Source organism: Mustela putorius, unplaced genomic scaffold, assembly GCF_011764305.1.
Source record: "Mustela putorius furo isolate JIRA1106 unplaced genomic scaffold, ASM1176430v1.1 tig00000592_pilon_pilon_pilon, whole genome shotgun sequence".
NCBI classification, from domain to species: domain Eukaryota; kingdom Metazoa; phylum Chordata; class Mammalia; order Carnivora; family Mustelidae; genus Mustela; species Mustela putorius.
Genome location: NW_025421426.1, coordinates 9154623 through 9176939, shown reverse-complemented (window position 1 = coordinate 9176939; position 22317 = coordinate 9154623). Strand labels below are relative to the sequence as shown.

The following is a 22317-nucleotide window of genomic DNA, read 5'->3' as shown; positions in this document are numbered from 1 at the left end:
GTTTCCCAGTGTCCATAGCCTCTCATGGTTCCTCTCCCTCTCTGATTTCTCCCCCTTTGGATTTCCCTTCCTTCTCCTATGGTCCCCCCATGCTATTGCTTATGTTCCTCATATGTGTGAAACCATATGATAATTATCTCCTTACACTGTTGGTGGGAATGCAAGCTGGCACAGCCACTCTGGAAAACAGTATGGAGGTTCCTCAATATGTTAAGAATAGAGCTACCAGACAACCTAGCAATTGCACTATTAGATATATACCACAAAGTTACAGATGTAGTGAAAGGAAGGGGAACATGCACCCCAATGTTCATAGCAGCAATGTCCACAATAGCCAAACTGTGTAAGAAGCCAAGATGCCCTTAAACAGATGCATAGATAAAAAAGATATGGTACATATATACAATGGAATCATTGCAATGATCATCAGATGCAATGAATACCCACCATTTGCATCGACAGGGATGGAACTGGAGGAGATTATGTTAAGTGAAGTAAGCCCTCCTCTTTCTTTGTGCAAAGGATCTGCCCAGGAATCCACACCATCCCAGTGTATGTTCACCTTCACCCAGCTACCTCCTACTTTGTATCCCCGTCTGTAAGTGGATGACAGAGCATCTGCTTTACTAATCTGTGTTGCTGTGCACTACTGCATTCAGAGGATAATAAGAACACTCTGAGCCACGCTCAAAAACTGGGTATTATGCCACCTCAAACTGCCTTTCTGGGGCAAACAATGTGAGTGATTTATAGGATTTCTGACAACCTACCATGCTCAGAGGTAGTTCACCTTTGGCCTGGAGCTTCACCAATTAGGTTGTATCCTTTGGTAAATATTGCCCAATAGTAAATGAAGTCTCAATACCTTCACTTGGTACTTTTCCTTCATCAAGACATGCTAAGGCCTGCTGGCAGGGACATGAGCTCTGAATGGAGAAAGTCGGAGAACAGATACAAGCATCTAAGGTAGAAGCCCCCATCCCTATACTTTGAAGCATTTTAATCAGAAACAGAGGCTGTATCTTGTCAAATGTTTTTTCTGTATTAATGGAGAGGACCGTGTGTTATTCTCTCTTCTCTTATTGATTTGTTCTATCACATTGATTGATTTGCAAATGTTGAACCACACTTGCATCCCAGGAATAAATCCCACCTGGTCATGGTGGGTAATCTTTTTTTTTTTTAATTTTTTATTTTTTATAAACATATATTTTTATCCCCAGGGGTACAGGTCTGTGAATCACCAGGTTTACACACTTCACAGCACTCACCAAAGCACATACCCTCCCCAATGTCCATAATCCCATCCCCTTCTCCCAAACCCCCTCCCCCCAGCAATCCTCAGTTTGTTTTGTGAGATTAAGAGTCACTTATGGTTTGTCTCCCTCCCAATCCCATCTTGTTTCATTTATTCTTTCCTACCCACTTAAGCCCCCATGTTGCATCACCACTTCCTCATATCAGGGAGATCATATGATAGTTGTCTTTCTCTGCTTGACTTATTTCACTAAGCATGATACGCTCTAGTTCCATCCATGTTGTCGCAAATGGCAAGATTTCATTTCTTTTGATGGCTGCATAGTATTCCATTGTGTATATATACCACACCTTCTTGATCCATTCATCTGTTGATGGACATCTAGGTTCTTTCCATAGTTTGGCTATTGTGGACATTGCTGCTATAAATATTCGGGTGCATGTGCCCCTTTGGATCACTATCAGGGAAATACAAATCAAAGCCACAATGAGATATCACCTCACACCAGTCAGAATGGCTAAAATCAACAAGTCAGGAAATGACAGATGCTGGCGAGGATGCGGAGAAAGGGGAACCCTCCTACACTGTTGGTGGGAATGCAAGCTGTTGCAGCCACTCTGGAAAACAGCATGGAGGTTCCTCAAAATGTTGAAAATAGAACTGCCCTATGACCCAGCAATTGCTCTATTGGGTAATCTTTTGAATGTACTGTTGGATCCTATTAGCTAGGATCTTGTTGAGAATCTTGGCATCCACATTCATCAGGGATATTGGTCTGAAATTTTCCTTTTTGATGGGGCCTTTATCTAGTTTGGGGATCAGGGTAATGCTGGCTTCATAGAAAGAGCCTGGAAGTTTTCCTTCTGTTTTATTTTTTGAAACAGCTTCAGGAGAATAGGTATTATTTCTTCTTTGAATGTTTGGTAGAATTCCCCAGGAATCTGTCAGGTCCTGGGCTCTTGCTTTTTGGGAGGTTTTTGATCACTGCTTCAATCTCTTTATTAGATATAGGTCTATTCAGTTTGTCAATTTCTTCTTGATTCAGACTTGGAAGCTCATAGGTTTCCAGGAACGTATCCATTTCTTCTAGGTTGCTTAACTTACTGGCCTATAACTATTGATAATAATTCCTGATGATTGTTCCTATTTTTTTGGTGTTAGTCGTGATCTCTCCCCTTTCATTCACAATTTTATTAATTTGGGTCCTCCCTCTTTTCTTTTGGATTAGTTTGGCCAGTGGTTTATCAATCTTATTGATTCTTTCAAAGAACCAGCTTCTGACTTCATTGATGTGTTCTACTGTATCTCTAGTTTCTATCCCATTGATCTCTGCTCTAATCTTATTTCCCTTCTTGTGCATGGGGTGGGCTTAAATTTGTTATGATTTTCCAGTTCTTTAAGGTGTCTATCTATGAAAAACCCACAGCGAATATAACTTTCAATGAGGAAAAGCTGACAGCCTTCCCTTTGAGATCAGGAACATGACAAGGATGTTCACTGTCACCACTCGTGTTCAACATAATACTAGAAGTCCTAGCAACAGCAATCAGACAACAAAAAGAAATAAAAGGTATTCAAATTACCAAAAAAAAAGAAGTCAAACTCTCTCTCTTTGCAGATGACGTGATACTTTATATGGAAAACCCAAAAGACTCCACCCCCAAAATACTAGAACTCATACAGCAATTCAGTAATGAGGCAGGATACAAAACCAGTGCACAGAAATCAGTTGCTATTTTATACACTAGCAATGAAAATATAGAAAAGGAAATTAAAGAATCAACTCCATTTACTGTAACATCAAGAACCATAAGATACCTGGGAATAAACATAACCAAAGAGGTAAAGGGTCTGTACTTGAGGAACTACAGAACGCTCATGAAAAGAAATTGAAGAAGACATAAAAAGATGGAAGGCCATTCCATGCTCATGGATAGGAAGAATAAACATAGTTAAAATGTCTATGCTGCCCAGAGCAATCTGTACTTTCAATGCCATCCCCAAATTCCACCAGTATTTATCAAAATGCTGGAGCAAACAATCCTAATATTTATATGGAACCAGAAGAGACCCCAACTTACTAAGGAAATGTTGAAAAAGAAAACAAATGTTGAAAAAGAAAAAACAAAACTGGAGGCATCACGTTGTATGATTACAAGCTTTACTACAAAGCTGTGATCACCAAGACAGTATGGTACTGGCACAAAAACTGACACACAGGCCAGTGGAATAGAGTAGAGAGTCCAGAAATGGACCCACAACTCTATGATCAACTAATCTTCGACAAAGCAGGAAAAAATATCCAGTGGAAAAAAGACAGTCTCTTCAAGAAATGGTGATGGTAAAATTGGACAGCTATATATAGAAGAATGAAAGCTGACCATTTTCTTACACCATCCACAAAGATAAACTCAAAATGGATAAAAGACCTCAACATGAGGCCAGAATCTATCCAAATCCTAGAGGAGAATGTAGGCAGTAACCTCTTTGACATCAGTGGTAGCAACTTCTTTCAAGACATGTCTCCAAAGGCAAATGAAACAAAAGCAAAAATGAATTTTGGGGACTTCATCAAGATCAAAAGGTTCTGCACAGCAAGGGAAACAGTCAACAAAACAAAGAGGCAACGTATGGAATTGGAGAAGATATTCGCAAATGACACTACAGACAAAAGGCTGATATCCAAGATCTACAAAGAACTCCTCAAACTCAACACCCAAAAACAGATAATCACATCAGAAAATGGGCAGAACACATGAACAGACACTTCTCCAAAGAGGACATACAAATGGCTAACAGACACATGAAAAAATGTTCGTCATCACTAGCTATCAGGGAGCTTCAAATCAAAACCACTCTGAGATACCACCTCACGCCAGTTAGAATGGCCAAAATTAACAAGATTAGTAAACAACAAGAGTTGGAGAGGATGTGGAGAGAGGAGACGCTGTTGGTGGGAATGAATGTTGGTGCAGCCACTTTGGAAAACAGTGTGGAGATTACTTAAGAAATCAAAAATAGAGCTTCCCTATGACCCTGCGATTGCACTACTGGGTATTTACTTCAAAAGTACAGATGTAGTGAAAAGAAGGACCATCTGTACCTCAGTGTTCATAGCAGCAATGGTTTCAGTTGCCAAACTGTGGAAAGAGCCAAGATGCCCTTCAACAGACGAATGGATAAAGAATATATGGTCCATATATACAATGGAGTATTATGCCTCCATCAGAAAGGATGAATACCCAAGTTTTATATCAACACGGATGGGACTGGAGGAGATTATGCTGAGTGAAATAAGTCAAGCAGAGAGACTCAATTATCATATGGTTTCACTTACTTGTGGAGCATAAGATGTAACACAGAGGGCATTAGGAAAAGGAAAGGAAAAGTGAATTGGAGTAAATCAGAGGGGGAGATGAACCATGAGAAACTGTGGACTCTGAGAAACAAACTGAGGGCTTTGGAGGGGTGGGGCATAGGGGGTTAGGTGATCCTGGTGGTGGGTATTAAGGAGTGCATGTATTGCATGGAGCTCTGGGTGTGGTACATAAACAATGAATCTTGGAAGACTGAAAAAATAAAATTAAATTAAAACAAAAAGATGGAAGCCCCCTCAACATCTGTTCTCTGACATTTAAAGATTCTCTCTACCTTTGCTTTCTCTCCAGAGTCCCCTTCTTTTATTCTTCTTCTCAGGTCTCCTACAACCCAACCTGCTTAAAGTCAATATGTCCAAGATTCATATGCCTAATTTTTGCTTGCTTCCAGCTTCTAAATTACACTTCTTCTGTAAGGAGAGTAAGTTTTCAAAGCCCCCTTTGAAAATTTTGCACCTTTTAAATTATCTCTTGCAGGACAGTTGCTTTTGAACAGAGGAATTTTGGTTGATTATTCTAGAGCAGCATTGTCCCTACAGCTTTCAGGGGTGATGGAAATGTTGTATGTCTGAGCTGTCTAATACAATAGCCTCTAGCTACATGTGGCTGTTGAATGCTTGAAATGACTAGAAGCTGAATTTTAAATTTAATTAAAATTGTCATATGTGGGTATTGGCTACCATATTGGACAGTGCAGAGGAGGCTCTTCTGCTTGGTGGAAAATGTCTGAAGAAATATAAATTCTTTCAGGGAGAAGAACAATCACTGTCTATTACTATGTAATTTTATGACACTGGAATTTTACTGTTTCCTTGGAATCTTTTTTTTTCTTTCCTCTTGGTTTTAGGATAGTAAAGCACAGATAAAGGCTAAAGGGGAGAGATGGGAGAGCCTGGGAAATTTGAGTGGTAAGTAAGTCTCCTCCTTCCTTGTGTCACCTTCCTCCACCCCTTAGCTGCCAGCTGTCAGCAGGGTATATCTTCTTCTGCTTCATTGTTTTCTCTTTAACAATTAATGCCATCTATGGGGAAATGATTATGATATTGGTAGTTGAATTGTTCGCCTGACTTGTATGATGTGATCATATTACTTTGTCTCTCCCACCTGCGTATTTTATTCAGATTGGTTAGTTGTTTCCTCATCTCTTCAACAAAATAGGTCCCCAAATTAGATTTAGATAGGTCCCCAAATTTTGTGTGACTCTTCAGTCACAAAATACTAACTTAATAATCAAATGTGCAGGCCCATATTATTAGCCACAACTCCACAGCAGTTGAGAACTGTGGACTCTCACCTCCCTCAGAAGCTCTGGTTGTGGAAAAGGGTCAGTATCTCCATCTTGGGCTCTTTGTGATTCTGTTCCTTGATCCCCATCTGGCTATAAAAAGTTTCTGTCTTGGGCACCTGGGTGGCTCAGTTGGTTAAGCATCCACCTTCAGCTCAGGTCATGATCCCAGGGTCCTGGGATTGAGTCACATATTGGGCTCCCTGCTCAGCAGGGAATCTACTTCTACTGCTCCCTCTGCTGTTATTTCTCTCTTTATGTCAAATAAATAAACAAAATCTAAAAAGAATGGGGAAAAAAAAAAGCTTCTGTCTCCTAAGTAGTAGAGGCAGGAAGAACTAATAAGTAGGAGTAGGACAGTTCTCACACAGTACATACTACCATAAGCTGGCTTGGTGCTTCTGGCACTCTTTTCTGGGATTTTTCAAGGGTTCACTGTAGACAGAAAATGGCACCTGACCACTTACAATTCAGATGTGCCCCAACTGAAGCTTTCTTCTTTGGTTCTAAAGGTCACTTCAGAGCCTTAGTCATGACTTAACATCTACAGGATCCTTGCAGACTTCTTGAGATGCACAGTAAGCTTTATTAGTAATACCCAGAAAGACTTTTATCTCAACTTGGAATTAGAAGATAGCCTCCCCCCTTCCTCCCTCCCAGAAACTCATTCAATGTTGGATCATCTATTTAGATGGGAGATTTAAGAGTCCCCTGACAAGTTTTTGACCTTGACCATCAACTTTCTCATGTCCTATGTAGTAACCCATCTCACATAACTCATTCTGGAATCTCTCTGGTACTCTGACCTAGGGTCTGGACTAACACTTCCATTATATTGTCCTATTACATACATTCTTAAGTAAACAAATCAGGACATCTGATGTTCTATTATTTGAAGTTCATAAATATAATGAATACAACAAAAAAAGGGCATGCATACACTGGTTATCCCTGGGGGTGGAAAGCCTAATGCTGATCCATTGTTTGTTTGTTTTTGACAAATTATACAAGCTGAAGATTTATTGTTTTTTAAATTTTTTTAATGTGTTATGTTAGTCACCATAAAATACATCATTATGTTTTGATGCAGTGTTCCAAGATTCATTGTTTATGTACAACACCCAGTACTCCATGCAATATGTGCCCTCTTTAATAGAGCACTGCATTTTCAAAAGAAGTAATTTTGCAGAGGAAGTGCCATGTAATTTGAAGTGGGGAAGTAGCCTGAGGAAGCCAATGGCTGGCTTGATATGTCGTTAGGTGCCAGAGGGTGAAAAGGAAAAGTAGGAGAAAGAATAACCCAATATTCGGGGCACCTGGGTGGCTCAGTTGTTAACCATCTGACTTTGGCTTAGGTCATGATCCCAGGGTCCTGGGATCAAGCCCCGCATCGGGCTCCCTGCTCGGCAGGGAGCCTGCTTCTCCCTCTGCCTCTGCCTGTTGTTCTGCCTACTTGTGCTCTCTACCTCTCTGTCAGATAAATAAATAAAATATTAAAAAAAAAGAATAACCCAATATTCACCAGCACTCTCTCTCTCTCTCTGACCCTCTTCTCCTTAATTCCTGTTCTACCTATAGTGGCATTGGGAGAAGACCTGTCTTCTTCTCAACCCAAACTCACAGAGAGACAACCATGAAGCCCTGGGTTCTCCTACTTGCCATGCTCATCTATGGGGTTGTGATACTTCTGCCCGTTCTGGGAGGCCTCAAGAACAATACTTTTTGTAGGTGGTATGACACAGGAGGAGGGGACTCTGCCCAAGCCTGGATGTCTGGTGTAAGTGATTCTGGGATTACCTTTCCTGGATCACAAACCTCCTTAAAGCAGAGAAATCCAAGAAAGATTTCTGTTCCCAGTGTAGTGCCCCTCCATGCTCTCCCTCTGAGCTCTGAGAGCAATAAGGGGTATATAGAAAGGGAACATAGCTTAGTCTGTAAGTTGATCCCATAAGCTAGCAAGAAATGATATTTTCCAATGTTAAACTACCTTAGGCAGGGGAAACACCAACACTGAGCTTTTCCTTGAGCCCATATTTTCAGATCTCTGTGCTTTTGTTGAATACCAAAAGGGCAATATTATTTACTTGGAAGGGAAGAACATTTTAGAATATGAAAAAATGGATGGGGCAACTGCGTGGCTCAGTGGGTTGAGCCTCTGCCTTGGGCTTGGGCCATGATCTCAGAGTCCTGGAATCAATCCCTGCATCGGGCTCTCTGCTCAGCAGGGAGCCTGCTTACCCCTCTCTCTGCCTGCCTCTCTGCCTACTTGCGATCTCTGTCAAATGAATAAGTAAAATCTTAAAAAGAAAAAAGAAAAAATGGAAAAGACAAAAAAGGGATCCATAGCAGTCAAATGTTTGGGGTCAGATGATAAAATGGGGATAATGAAAGGAGGGTTATGGGCCAGTGAAAGAGATGGAATTTGGAGAGAGTTTGAGTGCCTCAGTGGTACAAGCATGAAAGCAAATAGACAAGGGGAAAAATAGGTACCCACTCTCCTCCAGCTCAGTTTTGCATTCTGTAAATTGGGTATGGAAAGTAGAACTAGATAATATTGCCATCCCTGAAATCCCATGTCCAGTGAGAGTAGACTTGGTGAGGTGGTGCCATAGATGTTGAGATTGTCTTGGGTCCTATATTTAGGGATCTTGGGGAGGACCCAAAGGCTTGCAGTTCTGTGAGGACATGTGGAAAGAAGGAAGACGTGATGTAAGAAGGGTCTCCTGTGAAAAGACACAGCTTGAATTCAAGACAAGGATTTTCTTAAAATTCAGAGAAATATTTTGTTTGTGACTTTGAGCTCAGAGCTTAGGGATTGTTAAATTGAGAAGGGTTTCTTTTCTAACTTGAAGGTGGATGGATCTGCCAATCTCTACCATCTCAGTTCCAGTTGGAAGAACAGTCACTGAGCAGTGCTGGGTATAGCCTTTGTTAAAGTATTGCAAGACAAGGTGCACTAAATTACTGGAGTGCTTGTCTCCCAATCATAGATGCTCCTGGACCTTCTGTGGAAATGTCTACTTGGACAATAAGTGAATTGGTTAGAGTGAGAAGGTCGGATATGGACATGCTTCCTCACTACTGGTCACCCTCATTCAGAAGCTGTGACATGGATCAGATATACCAAAATTCTGGTCAAAGAAACAGGCAGCATAATGCAATGTCCTCCTATCTCCATACCTAGCTGCCATTCAGGGTGAAAAACCCATTCACCAATATGGGGGAGGGGATGCTCCACTCTCCTTCCTTTGCTTTCACTCAGTTCCCCCAAAGGGTCACCCATTAGTTTGTTCATCCCTCCTTTGTCCAAGACCCTAACTACTGCCTCCTTGGTCTGGTGTCTCCATTGGCCCCTTGTCTTAGGCAGGCCCAAAGAGACCCTGTCTACACCTATCTGTCCAATTGGAAAATCTCTTGGGAGAAATTGCTTAACAAGGGTAGCTCCCAATCTTCCAGAAAAAAAATTTCTCTTCCCCTTAACAGAGACCAGGGTGCTATTAAGTTTGAGAATGGAAGTCCCCAGGGATCCCTATCTTTTTAACTACTTGACTTATCTCTTCCAGAGAACACTTCAAATCCATGCTAAGCCCCTAGGTTAGCTGGCACACCACTGGTGTGGGTTAGAAGATGACTATGTCACCTTAGATATAAGAAGGGTGCTCCCTGGCTCCCTATTGTGATATGCACTTACCCTGGCCAAAGACCCTTCCATTCTCCCCTTGATCTCTTTATCCTGAGAGGGCTCAAATCTCTGTCAAACAACTGATAACCAACCTGAGTACTCTGCATTATTTCATACTCCTTTCCTATATTTCTCATTTTACAACAACCAACAGTTGTTCCCATACCACCATGGGTATAGGCACCCAACACAGCCTTCCCTGTTAGACCTATATATTAGTCAGTAGATTCACAGCTCTGGCAAAAATGCAGAGATTTATAAAAACCACACTAAACAAGCAAAAGTTTATTCTCATTCACAATTCATTTCACTGTGGGTGGTCTGTGAATGACCCCCATACCATGCATGAGTCAAGGACCCTGAATCCTTCTATTTATAACTCCATCCTTTCCCAGGGACTCCACTGCATCCAGCCAGCAGATGGGAGAACGAACAGGCAGCATGGAGGCTTCTACAGAAGGGTTTTAATGGCCAGGCCTAGAAGTGGAGCTCTGTTTCCATCCACATTCTATTTGCCCTAATGTAGTCATAGGGTCCCTCATTTGCAAAAGAGACTGGGAAATACAGTCTAGCTGTATCCTCAAGGTCAATAGAAAATAGGATATGGTGAACTCATGGCCATCTCTGAACTACATACTTATGCAAAGCCAAACTCCTCAACAAGACCCAAGACCCTGGCCTCCACATCACTATTTAATGGAGCAAGAACAACCCCCCTCCCTGGACATTAGACAAGGCATTCCTGCTCTCAGGTGGGCACTGTGAGCTTCCAGAATGATTCCTCCTTCTGCAATCTCTATATCCTCTACTCCCACCTGTTTTGTCTGCCTGGTAGTTTCACCCAGGTAATATTATTCATATTCTGAGATGTCTGCTCATTCCAGGCAGGTTTTCCAGCCTGTACCATTCCCCTAAATTATACTGAATTTCTACCATTAGTATTTTGAAGAACAGTTTTAAAAATATAACTTCCCTTTGATGAGGAGGTTATAAAGTCTCTACAATGTATTCAAATCTGTGCCTCTTCCTGGTCTAGAGAATGAGATATTCTCATTTAGATGGGATGAGTCAGCACATCACACTTAAAGCTGTAGATCTCATGGAAAGGTTCCAGAATGTGATACAACAAAGACCAAGGCCAAGCAAGGGATTAAGGCCTAACAGAACACTGGCTAGTACCCTTGAGTTCAGAATAAGGAAATGGCACAAGGACTCAGGCACCCAGCTAAACAGCCTTCAGGAATGGGGCTTTGTCTTAACCTTCAGGGAGAAGGAGCACTTGGATCTTGATTGAGTGAAAGTGGTTATTCCTTGGTGACCAAAGGAGTAGAGAATAACAAGAGATTAGGGACCTCCAGTGGAGGGACCAGAAAAGGAAAGCATTGTCCACTTGAGGATCCTGGGTATTATGGAGAAGGAAAAGCTATTTTTCCTCTCTCCTTCTCGGTTCTTAGCTAAGACCCCTTGCAATAAGAGACATATTAGCAGGAGAAAAAGAAACAGAAGTTTACTAACATGTATACCTCCACTCTACATGGGACAGACCAGGAAAACTGAGTCACTACCCCAAATGTTCCAGGCCATCTTCTTTTTTTTTTTTTTTTTAAGATTTATTTATTTATTTGACACAGAGAGAGAGAGAGATCACAAGCAGGCAGAGATGCAGGCAGAGAGGGGGGGAAGCAGGCTTCCTGCTGAATGGAGCCCCCCCCCATGTGGGTCTCGAGATCATGACCTGAGTCGAAGGCAGAGGCTTAACCCACTGAGCCACCCAGGTGGCCCCCACAAGCCATCTTCTTAAATATCATTTTCAGCAAAGACAAAAGATGTGGAAAGCAAGGGGAAGGCCAGTAATGGGAGGTCACCAGGAAGGCACAGTGAACAATCAAATGGTTGTTATGCAGATTTCTGCAACAGGCTCCATTGATAGAGAGTTTCTAGAAGTTGAAAGTCATCCTTCTCTTCCACTTACAGAGTGGAGGACCCCTTGTAAATGGAGATGTCTCTCATCCATGTAAATGTCTCTCATGAAGGGGAGCAAATTTCCCAGGCCATGTTCTGCCTCTTTGGCATATTGATTATTTGAAGCTCATTCATTTTAAGAAACAGCAGACACAGCTGAAGCTCTGAAAACTAGATAGAAGTTAACCTGTTTTTAAGAGACGGTCTAATGCAATCCTGGGTCATTGAGAGGTGAAAGAGAGAGAAGATGAATTGCATTGCCCCAGGTGAGCAGTTGCTTAACTTTGGAGTTTTGACTTTCTTATTTAAAAGCATCTTCTCCTATTTCCTCCATTGGAACATCTGAAGGCATTTTATTCAGTTCATCCTGAGCATTCCAAAAAGGATGTCCTTTTAAGGGGGACAGTTAGCTCCTTGACAATCATAGTATCAGAATTGTACACTTCTGGTCACCTGTCTTATTTCTATTTCTACTTGGGACAGACATGGGAGCACTCCATTGGCAAGAGAATAGAGCCAAAGAATGCACTCCTAGCTGAAGCCACTCATCCTAAGCATTCTGTAAGTAGTTGCTTTTTCTCCATGGGGACTCAGAAAGTCCTCAGCCACTGCACCAGAGCTATTGGGCTCCAGGGCCATAGGCAGCAGCCCCGGGACTTTCTTCACCATCATGGTGGCACTTCACACTCTCCTGGATTCAGGGGCCTGTTTCCTAGATCTGTTGGGTCCCCCAAAATTGGGTACCCCAATAATGGGTCTGTGATTAAAGGAGCAAGACTGATACAAAGCGAAGGTCAAGCAAAGCTTTATTTCGCGCCAAGCATCAGGAATCAGACCAACCATCAAACAGACTGGTCGGGGCAGCCCCTTACAGAAAGGACGACCCCTCCCTGCTTTCCAGACTAACTTTTATAGAGCAAAGGCCATGTGGTTGGGCCTGGCCACACACAGGTGGCCAATGAAATTGTAACACACAGAGAAAGCTGCACAGTCATGCTAGGTGACCAATTGAATTACAATTTACCCTAGTAGACATTTGATTTAGCCTATCACACCTTGGTTAGGATTGGCGCCAAAAGGCTCCCAAAGGGTGGGGGCCCATACTCCTTGGTAGCTAGGAGACAGTATGTGCCCCCACTGATTGAATACCTCCACCTGGCCTGACCCACCCTTGTACTTGCACTTTGTTACCTGGGACTGGTTTCCCGGACTTGCTTTTAAATAAGTTCCCCTGGGGGGGAGGTCAATTTAAGTTTTACAACAAAATGGCAGTTCAACCATGGTAGTTCAAAATGGCAGAGCGGCGTGGGGCCGCTCTGACTGAATAGGCCCTTACAGATCCTACCTCTCCCTTTTTTTAAGGCCCTTGTTTTGGTAACATACATGCCATTGGAGCTTCCTGAGAGAGTACGTGAGAAGTAAAATAGAGACTTCTTAACGCCTCCATTCTACATTAATACCACTTTGGCTGGCATTTCAGGTCGGATGAGTTTCAACTACATTTGGGCAGCAACAAATAGAGAATAGTGGCTTAAATAAAAGAGGTCACTTTTTGTTCACGTGGAAGATTTTGGAGACAACACAAAATCATGGAAGATCCAGGCCCTTTCACCTTTTTGCTCCATTGTCCTTGACATGAAATTTCCATTTCCAAGATCATCATCACCTCATGACCCACAAGGTCGAAGCAAGATATTAAATATTACCCTCAACCAAGAATACAATTCAAACAGATTAAAAAGTGAAACCAAAGTGAAAATTTCAACCATAACCAAACTGGAAGAAACTGGAATACAGTATTCCTCAACTGGAGGAGGAAAGACTCTGTGGTCTTAATAATAAAAATAGCATTGTGTTGCAGCATTTTATTAAATATTAATGGATTGATTGTTTTTCTTTGTCTGAAATTCCTTATTTTTCTTTTTTAATTTTTTTAAAGATTTTTATTTATTTGACAGAAAGAAACACAGAGAGGAAACACAAGCAGAGGGAATAGGAGAAGGAGAAGCAGGCTTCCCACCTAACAGGGAGCCTGACGTGGGGCTCGAACCTAGGACCCTGGGATCATGACCTGAACAGAAGGCAGGCGCTTAATGACTGAGCCACCCAGGTGCCCCTGCAATTCCTTATTTTTCCATCAAACACTTTGACTATGAAATTAGGACATGAAGCTGACGTTTATTTCCCCAGGGAAAAGGGATCACAAAATTAACCAGTGAGGATGGAGTCATGTTCATGGATCCGAAGGTCAAAATAGTTCTGAAAGCCATTACTAGTCATTGAGAGGAAAGAATTGTGGGTGGGAAGGAAGACCCTTTAGGAGTGGGTTAGGAAGAAACAGAAACATTCAGATAGGTCTGGAAATCCCAACACAGAAATGCGACCAACAGTTAAGCAGGGTATTTGAATTACAAATTTTTGTTTTCTATTGTTGTTGTAACAAGTCACCATGAATTTAGGAGTTTAAGCCACACAAATCATTATCTTACAGCTCCTTAGGTCAGAAGTCCCACACCGGTCTCATGCTGTACAATCAAGAACGTTAGCAGGGCTGTGCTCCTTTCTGTGTTTGGTCTCTAGGAGAAAGGATTCATGTCTGTGTTCATTCAAATTGTTGCCAGAATTCAGAGCCTTGAAGATGTAAGACTGAGGTCTCTGTTTTCTTGCTGGCTGTCAGCTGAGGCCGTTTTCAACTTCTAGATGCCACTCACTCACATGCTTTGGTGTGGACTCCATTCCTCACTCCCCCGAGCCTGCAATGGCCAGCTGGGTCCTCATGCTTCAGCTCTTAGCTTCTTCTGAGGCTCTCTAACCCACTGCACCCAGGAGACATTCCCTGCTTAAGGACTCATGCTTACACTGGTCCCACCTGGTTCCCCATCTCAAAGTCCCTACCCTTCATCACATCCCCAAAGCCCCTTTACTTCCTCAGGTCAGGAAATCACAGGTTGCAGGAATAAAATGCGGGCATCTTTACAGGGGCCTTTATTATCTTTATATCTGCTTACACTTAAAACCTGACTAAAATATTGTGAGGGAGAAAAAAACCACAGTAATACACAAGATCAAAGAGAACAGGAGAGGAACAGTAAATAAGATTTTCAAGGCATTGAAAGCTAGAAAACAGTGGCTAAGTAATAGGTATCTTACTTCTTTAGAAAAGAGAAAACCAAACTCCCTGGAGGATGTGTCCTGATTCATGCCAGTTTTTTTGGGGGGGGGGGACTGGGCGAGGAATGCAAAGCCAACTGATTTCACCAGAGATCCTCAAGATTCTGAGAACTGAGCCATCAGGTATCTGAAGGTGGAGATGTGGATGTGATTGAAAAGAGGTTGTTAAGACAGCCTATTTAAGAAGCAGTCAAAACTTGTTTTTATTCATTGTTTTTATTTTCTGTATGTAAATTCAGCAGTCTTTCACCATTTTCAAATCTCTTGAAACTTTTCAGGACTCTCTGGAATTCAACTTCTTCACAGAAAAATATCTCAAGGCCCACTGCCTTCTTCTTGAGGTATTTGAATATATCCAGCAGGATTTACTGAATCAACCCAGGGCTTGACTCCCTTCCACAGTGATCCTGGTTACCCATCGATGTATGTATTTCTCTAGCATTCAAAAATGTTATGCCATGCCCTGGAGACTCACTAAAGCTTTTTAGAAACTGCAGAACTTTCATAGTTTATTTTCTTGTGCACAGAAGAATCATGAAAACATTTTACGTGTTCAGACTTGGGTGTGTTCATTGGTCAAATGCGGGACACACCGCAATTCTTCTTCTAAAATTGTGGGCTTTCCCAGGCCCCTTGTCTCATGCCAACCTCATTCGTAAGGTTTCATTTTTGTAGAAGATAGTTTCACTGAGTCATGTGGGGAAGATGATATCAATAATGCACAGTATGGGTAAACAACGTGAGCACGGAACAAACTGAAGTGGGAGGCAGGGACTACACATTCACAGACAGCTTAACCTTTTCTGAATGCACAGTTCCTTAGAGAATTTTTTTAAAAATCTGGATAGGTGTTATACAGATAAAGTCAAAACTGTTACTTTTAACCTCTGCAATGTGACTGCACTTGGATTTTTTTTTTCCTCTCTCTCACAGTGTGATGCAAATTCTCTGTTACACGCCTGGACTTCCACAAAGCTCTGTCATCTGTGGATGATTGTCTAAGTGAGTGTTCTCCAGTGGCTCCTGGACTGTGGCTGAGGGGGTTAGAGTCTGTTCTCAGGCCACGTCAAGGTCCCATGCCAACACTGAGGTCTCTCTGCCAATCATCCAACCCATGGGTGAGATTCCTTGGCATCTGGTGTTGGATCTGCCGCTTCCGCGTTGGTCTCTGGGTGGATGCCAAATTGTTGTGTGGTGGATGGGGTGGAGGGAGTTCAAGCAGGGGTTCTTATTCAGGTGTCTTGCTGATGTCAGTCCTGAAAAGGACCTTAAAAGAATTGAATAATATAAAATTAGTATATCTATGAAAATTATAAACTAAGTAAATTAAAATTTCATTTAAAATGAAATGTGCTCGTATCATCCAGGAGCTAATTCTTGTGAAACTCAGACAATGTTGGAGGATATTCAGGCTTAGAAAAAGTTGTTCCACTTCAAATTTTGTAATCAGTTCTTAAAAGTCTCTGGTGATTTTTAAATTGTAATTTACTTACATTTACTGATATTTTTTAAATGGCTTTTGAAACATACTAAAATACATATACAATAAATATGTATGTTTTTTTATTGGGATGTCAGTTCTAAAACTACCTTTCTATGAAAACAAATGACACTGTTATTTCTCTAGGTAATGGATAACTGATCGTCTCTTATTAGTTTTCCTTTTACTTCTCTGTTTTTCAAATTTCTAAAAAAAAGAAGTGATAAATTATGAAGAATTCATTTCTGCAATGAGAGGAGCTAAAGCGTAAGAGAAGGAAAGAACCACAGGAGACACCAGTGACCAACCAAGGAGTGGTGCATGGAGGGGAGGAGGCAGACCAGATGGACAATAAAAGACCAGTCATGTGTTCTCCCAACTCCACACCCCAAAGCCATTCCCTGCCCCCTGCAGGACCCAGTAAAATCCTGGGTCTCCTGTGAGGCACACACTCAAACATTCAGAGTTAACATCATGAAGTGGTTGGTTCTCCAGCTGCTGACACTCTACTGCCTGGTGATCACACCAGTGACAGGAAGTTTGAGAGGAAAACCTATTTATATACCTGAACGTCGAGATTTTAGTAGGTATTCTGGGTAAGCTTCAAAATGAAGAGGGTTTAGAAAACAAGGAACCAGGGACTGGCATATGTGAAGGACTTGGTTCCATTTTTAAGCCAGGATACCTGACGAAAGCTGAATGTGCAGTTCTCAAGTTCGATGGTCTCTTGATGTTATGAGAAACAATGTTTTTATGTGTGTTGTGAGGACTGTGGTGTTTTTGTTGAGGAGGACCCATAGCAAAGGAAAGCTTCACAGTGCTCAAAGGAGGGTACCTAGCTTGAGCTACCAGGAGTTCGTGTCCTCCAGTTAGGGGTTCCAAGGATGAGAACAAAATTGGGAGAGGGTTACTAATTATTTCTTGAAGTGTGTCTTTTGTTTAAGGAATTGAGTATTTTAGAATATTGAGGATGAGGAGGAGAAATAAAATGGTTGCTTGACCAAGAGAACTTTGGAATCGTTAGGGTAAAAAGAATTGAAATCTGCTGAATTAAGGGGACTGTAGTGAGTCCAAAACTGTTAGTAAAGTTTTCTGGAGAACAGCCAGTTTTGGAAGGCTGTCTCAGCCAGACAGTGAAAAGTACAAGATAGTTTCACCTCTTCTCTGGGACTCTGTTCTTCCTACCCTGTAAAATGACAGCAGGAGGCCAGAGGATCTCTTGGGCCTCTGTCCTGAGAACTGAGTTTCAGGACTAAGGTCCTGTGATGTTCAGTTTCTTGGAGGTGACTTCCTGGTTGCTGGGCTTGCTAGGGAGTGGGAGCTGGATTTTAACTCTAGGAATGGGAAAGACCACCCAGATCCCTAGGCAGGCAGAAGAAGAAGAGAAACCAATGGTGTGGGTGCTGGGACCTTAGAGGGGCAGATAATAGTGAGAAAAACGCTTTTTCTTTTTGGAGTCACAGCTCATGTAGTTTTTTTTTTTTTCCTTACAGTTGTATCAAAACCTATACTGAGAGACTGTGAGAAGATTCCCAACATCCACGAGTGCAGGAGATACTGCAATTTTGATATTGAATGCAATGCTGGTGATTATTGCTGCAGTTCCAGCTGTGGAAATGTTTGCATGAAAATTGCAGAACCTGGTAGGATCTAAGATTTACCCCTCTCTTGCCATGACTTTCTCAAGAACTATGGAACCCCTAACTGTGAAGGAAAAGACATAAGGAGACTATGCTCCCCCCAGTACCATTATGCATTACAATCTGGGATCCCTTCCTCTTCTCCCCAGCCCAAGCCCGCCTTGTCCACTTGCAAGCCTGCCTGATTTATCCCAACCTCAGGAGATCTGACATGTGTGTGTCCTTGCTCCCTGGACTTAAAACATCCTGAGAGAAGCCTTATGTGTGTATCTACTAAATCAAAGAAATATCCCTGCCCCCACGTTTGGAAGGATCTGTTATCCTCAAAGAAATTGTGTTTTAGCGGGCTCTGTGAACTGCATACCTACCTCTTCTCTCTTTCAGAGACCAGCATTGAGAATGATAACCCCAGCACCACGGTGGCAACTATGTCGTTTCCTTAGACTCTAATGAAATGTGGAGGACACCTGAAGGGCGACAGTCTAATTCTACCTGATGTCCAGTGGTTCCCTCATCTTATCCCAGCTGGGAGGCAAGGGGAGGGAGGAGGTGGGATCCCAGGGTAATGTCTCTCTTTCTTGTCACTCTTTTCTCTGAACCATTATATTATCAGCCTCAATTCCTTGACAAATAAACTATGACAGTAACCCACCACCTCTGTCTCTTCTTCTATAGTTTCAGTACCAATCACTCCCTCCACTTTTTCCCCAAGCCCCTGCCTGTCAGTGGATTTCTTTGCCTTCTTAACATTCAGAAGGTTGAAGTTCTTAGCCAAAACTCCTGGACTCTCTTTGTTTATTGATATCATCCCTGGGGAAACTGTTTATGTGTGGGATGTTCTTACGGCTACAGAAAACACCATCCCTCTGGATTCCCCAAACTTCTTAGTGCAGTCTTTCTTTATTTCCAGGCCTTTGATTCTAGTAGGTTCCCATAAGCAGCCTCCTTATAACTAAACTAGGGAAGTACAGCCTTCCTTACAGGTGACGGCATGGTCTAGAACTGAAAGGAAATGCCATTGGCCTCTCCAACCTCTCCTGTCAGACAATGCTTTAAGTGTTAGCATTATTTACTCAATGACTTGGAATCTATAGGAGTATTTTCAAATGTGAATACTCCTAAGAAGAAGAAGCATTCTTTATAGGGTTTTAAAGAGTCTACAATGTGCTCAGGCTGTGGCAAGGACCACTCCTCATAAGTGGAGGTGTGATTATTGTTGTCATATAGCCCAAAGAAGAACAAGTCTAATGATCCAAACAAGCAGAAACCAGGATGGGGCATGGCAAGAAGGGATGAATAGGATATGCAGTCAGTGACTTAAAGTATAAATACAGAGGGGTCATTATGCACAATGTGGTAGCAGGCTTCCTGGAAGAAGAGAGATTTGGTCCCACCTTGAGGGATAGGGAAAAGTTGGGGTAACATGGGATGAAAGCTATTTTTCTTCCATGAAAGGATCAAATATAGACTGGGGGAAGAAGAAAGGGAACTTGAAGGAAAGAAAAGCTTGTTACCCTATCCTCCTCTTGCCCCCAACATCAACAGATGAAATTAGGGACAAGGTTGGATCACAAATTTAGTACTAAGCTCTAAAACCCTAGCATATTTTAACTTGCCAAATTTTCCCTTTTGGTATATCCATTAAAACTGCAGAACACAAGTGTTATTTTCTAAAATTAATGAAGGAAAACGAACAGGCACAGACAGGTGGGTGATCCGACCAAAGTTCACTCAGGAGGTTGATGACAAATAGATACGTAGACCTCATTCTCTAAATGAAATGCCCCTCTGTCCAAGTTTCCTGAAATACATATATGTCAGGGGCTAGAGATGTGCTTAAAATAGGGAGGAATAGGGGTGGGGAGGGACGCTGTGCAGAAAGAGTGATAACTGAGATGGGTGAAAGAGGACAGGTCCGTAGTGTTCTCTTGGACTACCAGGGGGTGATCGCCTTAGGACAAAACCAGTGAACTATTTCCTACTAAGAAATTAGCATAAAGAAGCAGTTGAGTAGAACTCTGGAGCCACCAGGTAGATAGGACACTCTTTTTTTTTTAGTGCTTTTATTTTTATTTTATTTTTTAATTGAAACTATATTTTATTTTTTCAGTGTTCCAAGATTCATTGTTTCTGCATAACACCCAGTGCTCCATGCAATACATGCCCTCCTTAATATCTACCTCCAGGCTCGCCCAGCCCCCAGTCCCCCAACCGCCTCCCCTCCAAACCCTCCGTTTGTTTCACAGAGTCCACAGTCTCTCGTGGTTTGTCTCCCCCTCCGATTTTCCCCAACTCCCTTCTCCTCTCCTTCTCCCAGTGTCCTCCTTGTTACTCCTTGTGCTCAGATAGGACACTCTTAACCAGTAGGTGCATTAAGGAACATAGTGAACTTTTGCACTTGGTGTCTCAATTCAAAGACCAGAGTTAACCTACTCTGGAAGCAGAATTGGGAGATGACCAGTATCCAAATGCGGCGCTAGGGACCCCAGGGGATCTCATTTTGCTTTCTTGGAATGATTGGTGGCAAGTAAACTGGCCTATCATTGCCAGAAGCATAATTTACCAGCAGACAATTTTAACATACTTCCCAGTAACTGATAGACTAGGAAGACAAGACCAAACAAAATACAACGAACCCAGCAGAGACAGTCGATTATCATATGGTTTCACTTACTGGTGGAGCATAGGGAATAACACAGAAGATATTGGGAGATGGAGAGGAGAAGTGGTGGGGGAAAATTGGAGGGGGAGATAAACCATGAGGGGCTATGGACTCTGAGGAACAAACTGAGGGTTTTGGAGGGGAGAAGGGTAGGGGGGCTTGGGTAGCCTGGTGGTGGGTATTATGGAGGGCATGTACTGCGTGGAGCACTGGGTGAGGTGCATAAACAATGAATTTTGGAACACTGAAAAAAATTAAATTAAATTAGATTATTAAAAAATACAATGAACCCAGTAAGAATCTAGAAGGTTTGAGCAACACAAATGAAAAATGACTAACTTGTATCAAAATGAATTCAGAATTACTGGGGAGTATACAATGGAACGTTTTTAAAAAAGGAAAACTGAGGTGCATGTCACCTGTCTGGCTCAGTCGGAAGAGCATGCAACTCTTGATCTTGAGCTTGTGAGTATAAGCTCCACATTGAGTGTAGCGATTATTTAAAATAAAATCTTAGTAGAAAGAATGAAGAAACAAAAGAAGGAATAAAAGAAAGTGAGAGAGAGAGAAGAATGTAGGAAAGAAGGGATAGAGGGAGGAAGGGAGGAAGGAAGGAAGAAGCTATAGGAAGGACAGAGGTTCGGTGAGGTTCAGTGGCAGAGCCAAGACCACTAGCTGGTAAGGAGGGGATCCACGATGTGAACTCACGTCCAACTCCAAGCACTGTTTTTGACCATTCCATGCCACTTCATGAATAATCTTCACCCGATCTCATCTAATCCTCACAGTGACAGCAAAGCTGCCCAATACGTTGTATGCTTTCCATTTTCCAGATAGGAAATTGAGGCTCCAAGTTACAGCTACAGTGATAAGTTGCCAAGCCAGTACCACGAATCAGTATCACTCACTGGGTTTGGAGCCATAATTGTCATTACTGAACAGTCCAGACACTGTTGTAAAATTCAGGGAGGGTACAGGGTTAGAATTCTGGAGACAAAAATGAATAGATTTTCACAAGTCTTTACTCTTAGGCAGCTACATACGCATGGTTTCAGGAGATCTGGAAAAGACTCTACCCCTTTCCCAGTGTCAGAAGTTCCACCAATAACACAGGTGCATTCCTGGGCATAATGATGTTCTCTGTCTCTCTTTATGTCTCCCTTCCTTTCTGCCTCCATCCCTCTCTTGTTGTTTTCAAAATGCATTTAGTCTGAGAGAGGTAACACAGAAAGGCATTGTCAGTTCTTCACATAACAAAATTAAAAAGTACATAAGGACCAGGAAGAGACATGTGTAAATGCGGGTGGAATGAGTAGGGGAGGGTCATCTGTTTATGGGGAACTCTGGAGGGGAGAAGGGATTTGGGGGAAATTGGAGGGGGAGATGAACCATGAGACTACGGACTCTGAAAATCAATCTGAGGGTTTGGGAGGGGAGGTGGGTGAGACATTTGGTGAGCCTGATGGTGGGTATTATGGAGGGTACGTATTGCATGGAGCACTGGATGTGGTGCATAAGCAATGAATTCTGGAACACTGAAAAGAAATTAAAAAATAAATACAAATTTTAAAAAATAAAATAAAACAAGGGGAGAAAAAAAGAAAAAAAAAAAGCTAGACTTGGATAACACCAGAAGGAATATGATGAATCCTTTTATTAAACCAAGGTCATCTGGGATTTTTTTGCTCCTGGGGCTCTAAGACCCTGTGGGACATGCCCAGGCCCTCCTAAAAATCTCATGCCATCAGTCTCTTGTCATCAGTGGATCAAGGAAAAGGTGTTCACTCATGTCTGGGGTTG

The 22317-nt window shown here is 42.2% G+C and overlaps 1 protein-coding gene across 1 annotated transcript; it reads left to right on the top strand.

The window, feature by feature from the left end:
- Positions 1-16666: 16666 nt before the first annotated feature.
- On the top strand, positions 16667-17910 carry LOC101675475 (protein WFDC10B). The gene is made up of 2 exons (XM_013053151.2): positions 16667-16798; positions 17709-17910. Exons 1-2 carry the CDS (start codon positions 16690-16692, stop codon positions 17867-17869), a joined length of 270 nt encoding a protein of 89 aa, XP_012908605.2. The 5' UTR covers positions 16667-16689; the 3' UTR covers positions 17870-17910.
- The last annotated feature ends 4407 nt before the right edge of the window (positions 17911-22317 follow it).

Excerpts from the sequence above, each read along its gene's own strand:
- LOC101675475 (XM_013053151.2), top strand. The coding sequence starts at position 16,690 with ATGAAGTGGTTGGTTCTCCAGCTGCTGACACTCTACTGCCTGGTGATC. Across the intron at positions 16,799-17,708 it reads ACCTGAACGTCGAGATTTTA|TTGTATCAAAACCTATACTG; the intron begins GTAGGTATTCTG and ends TTTTCCTTACAG.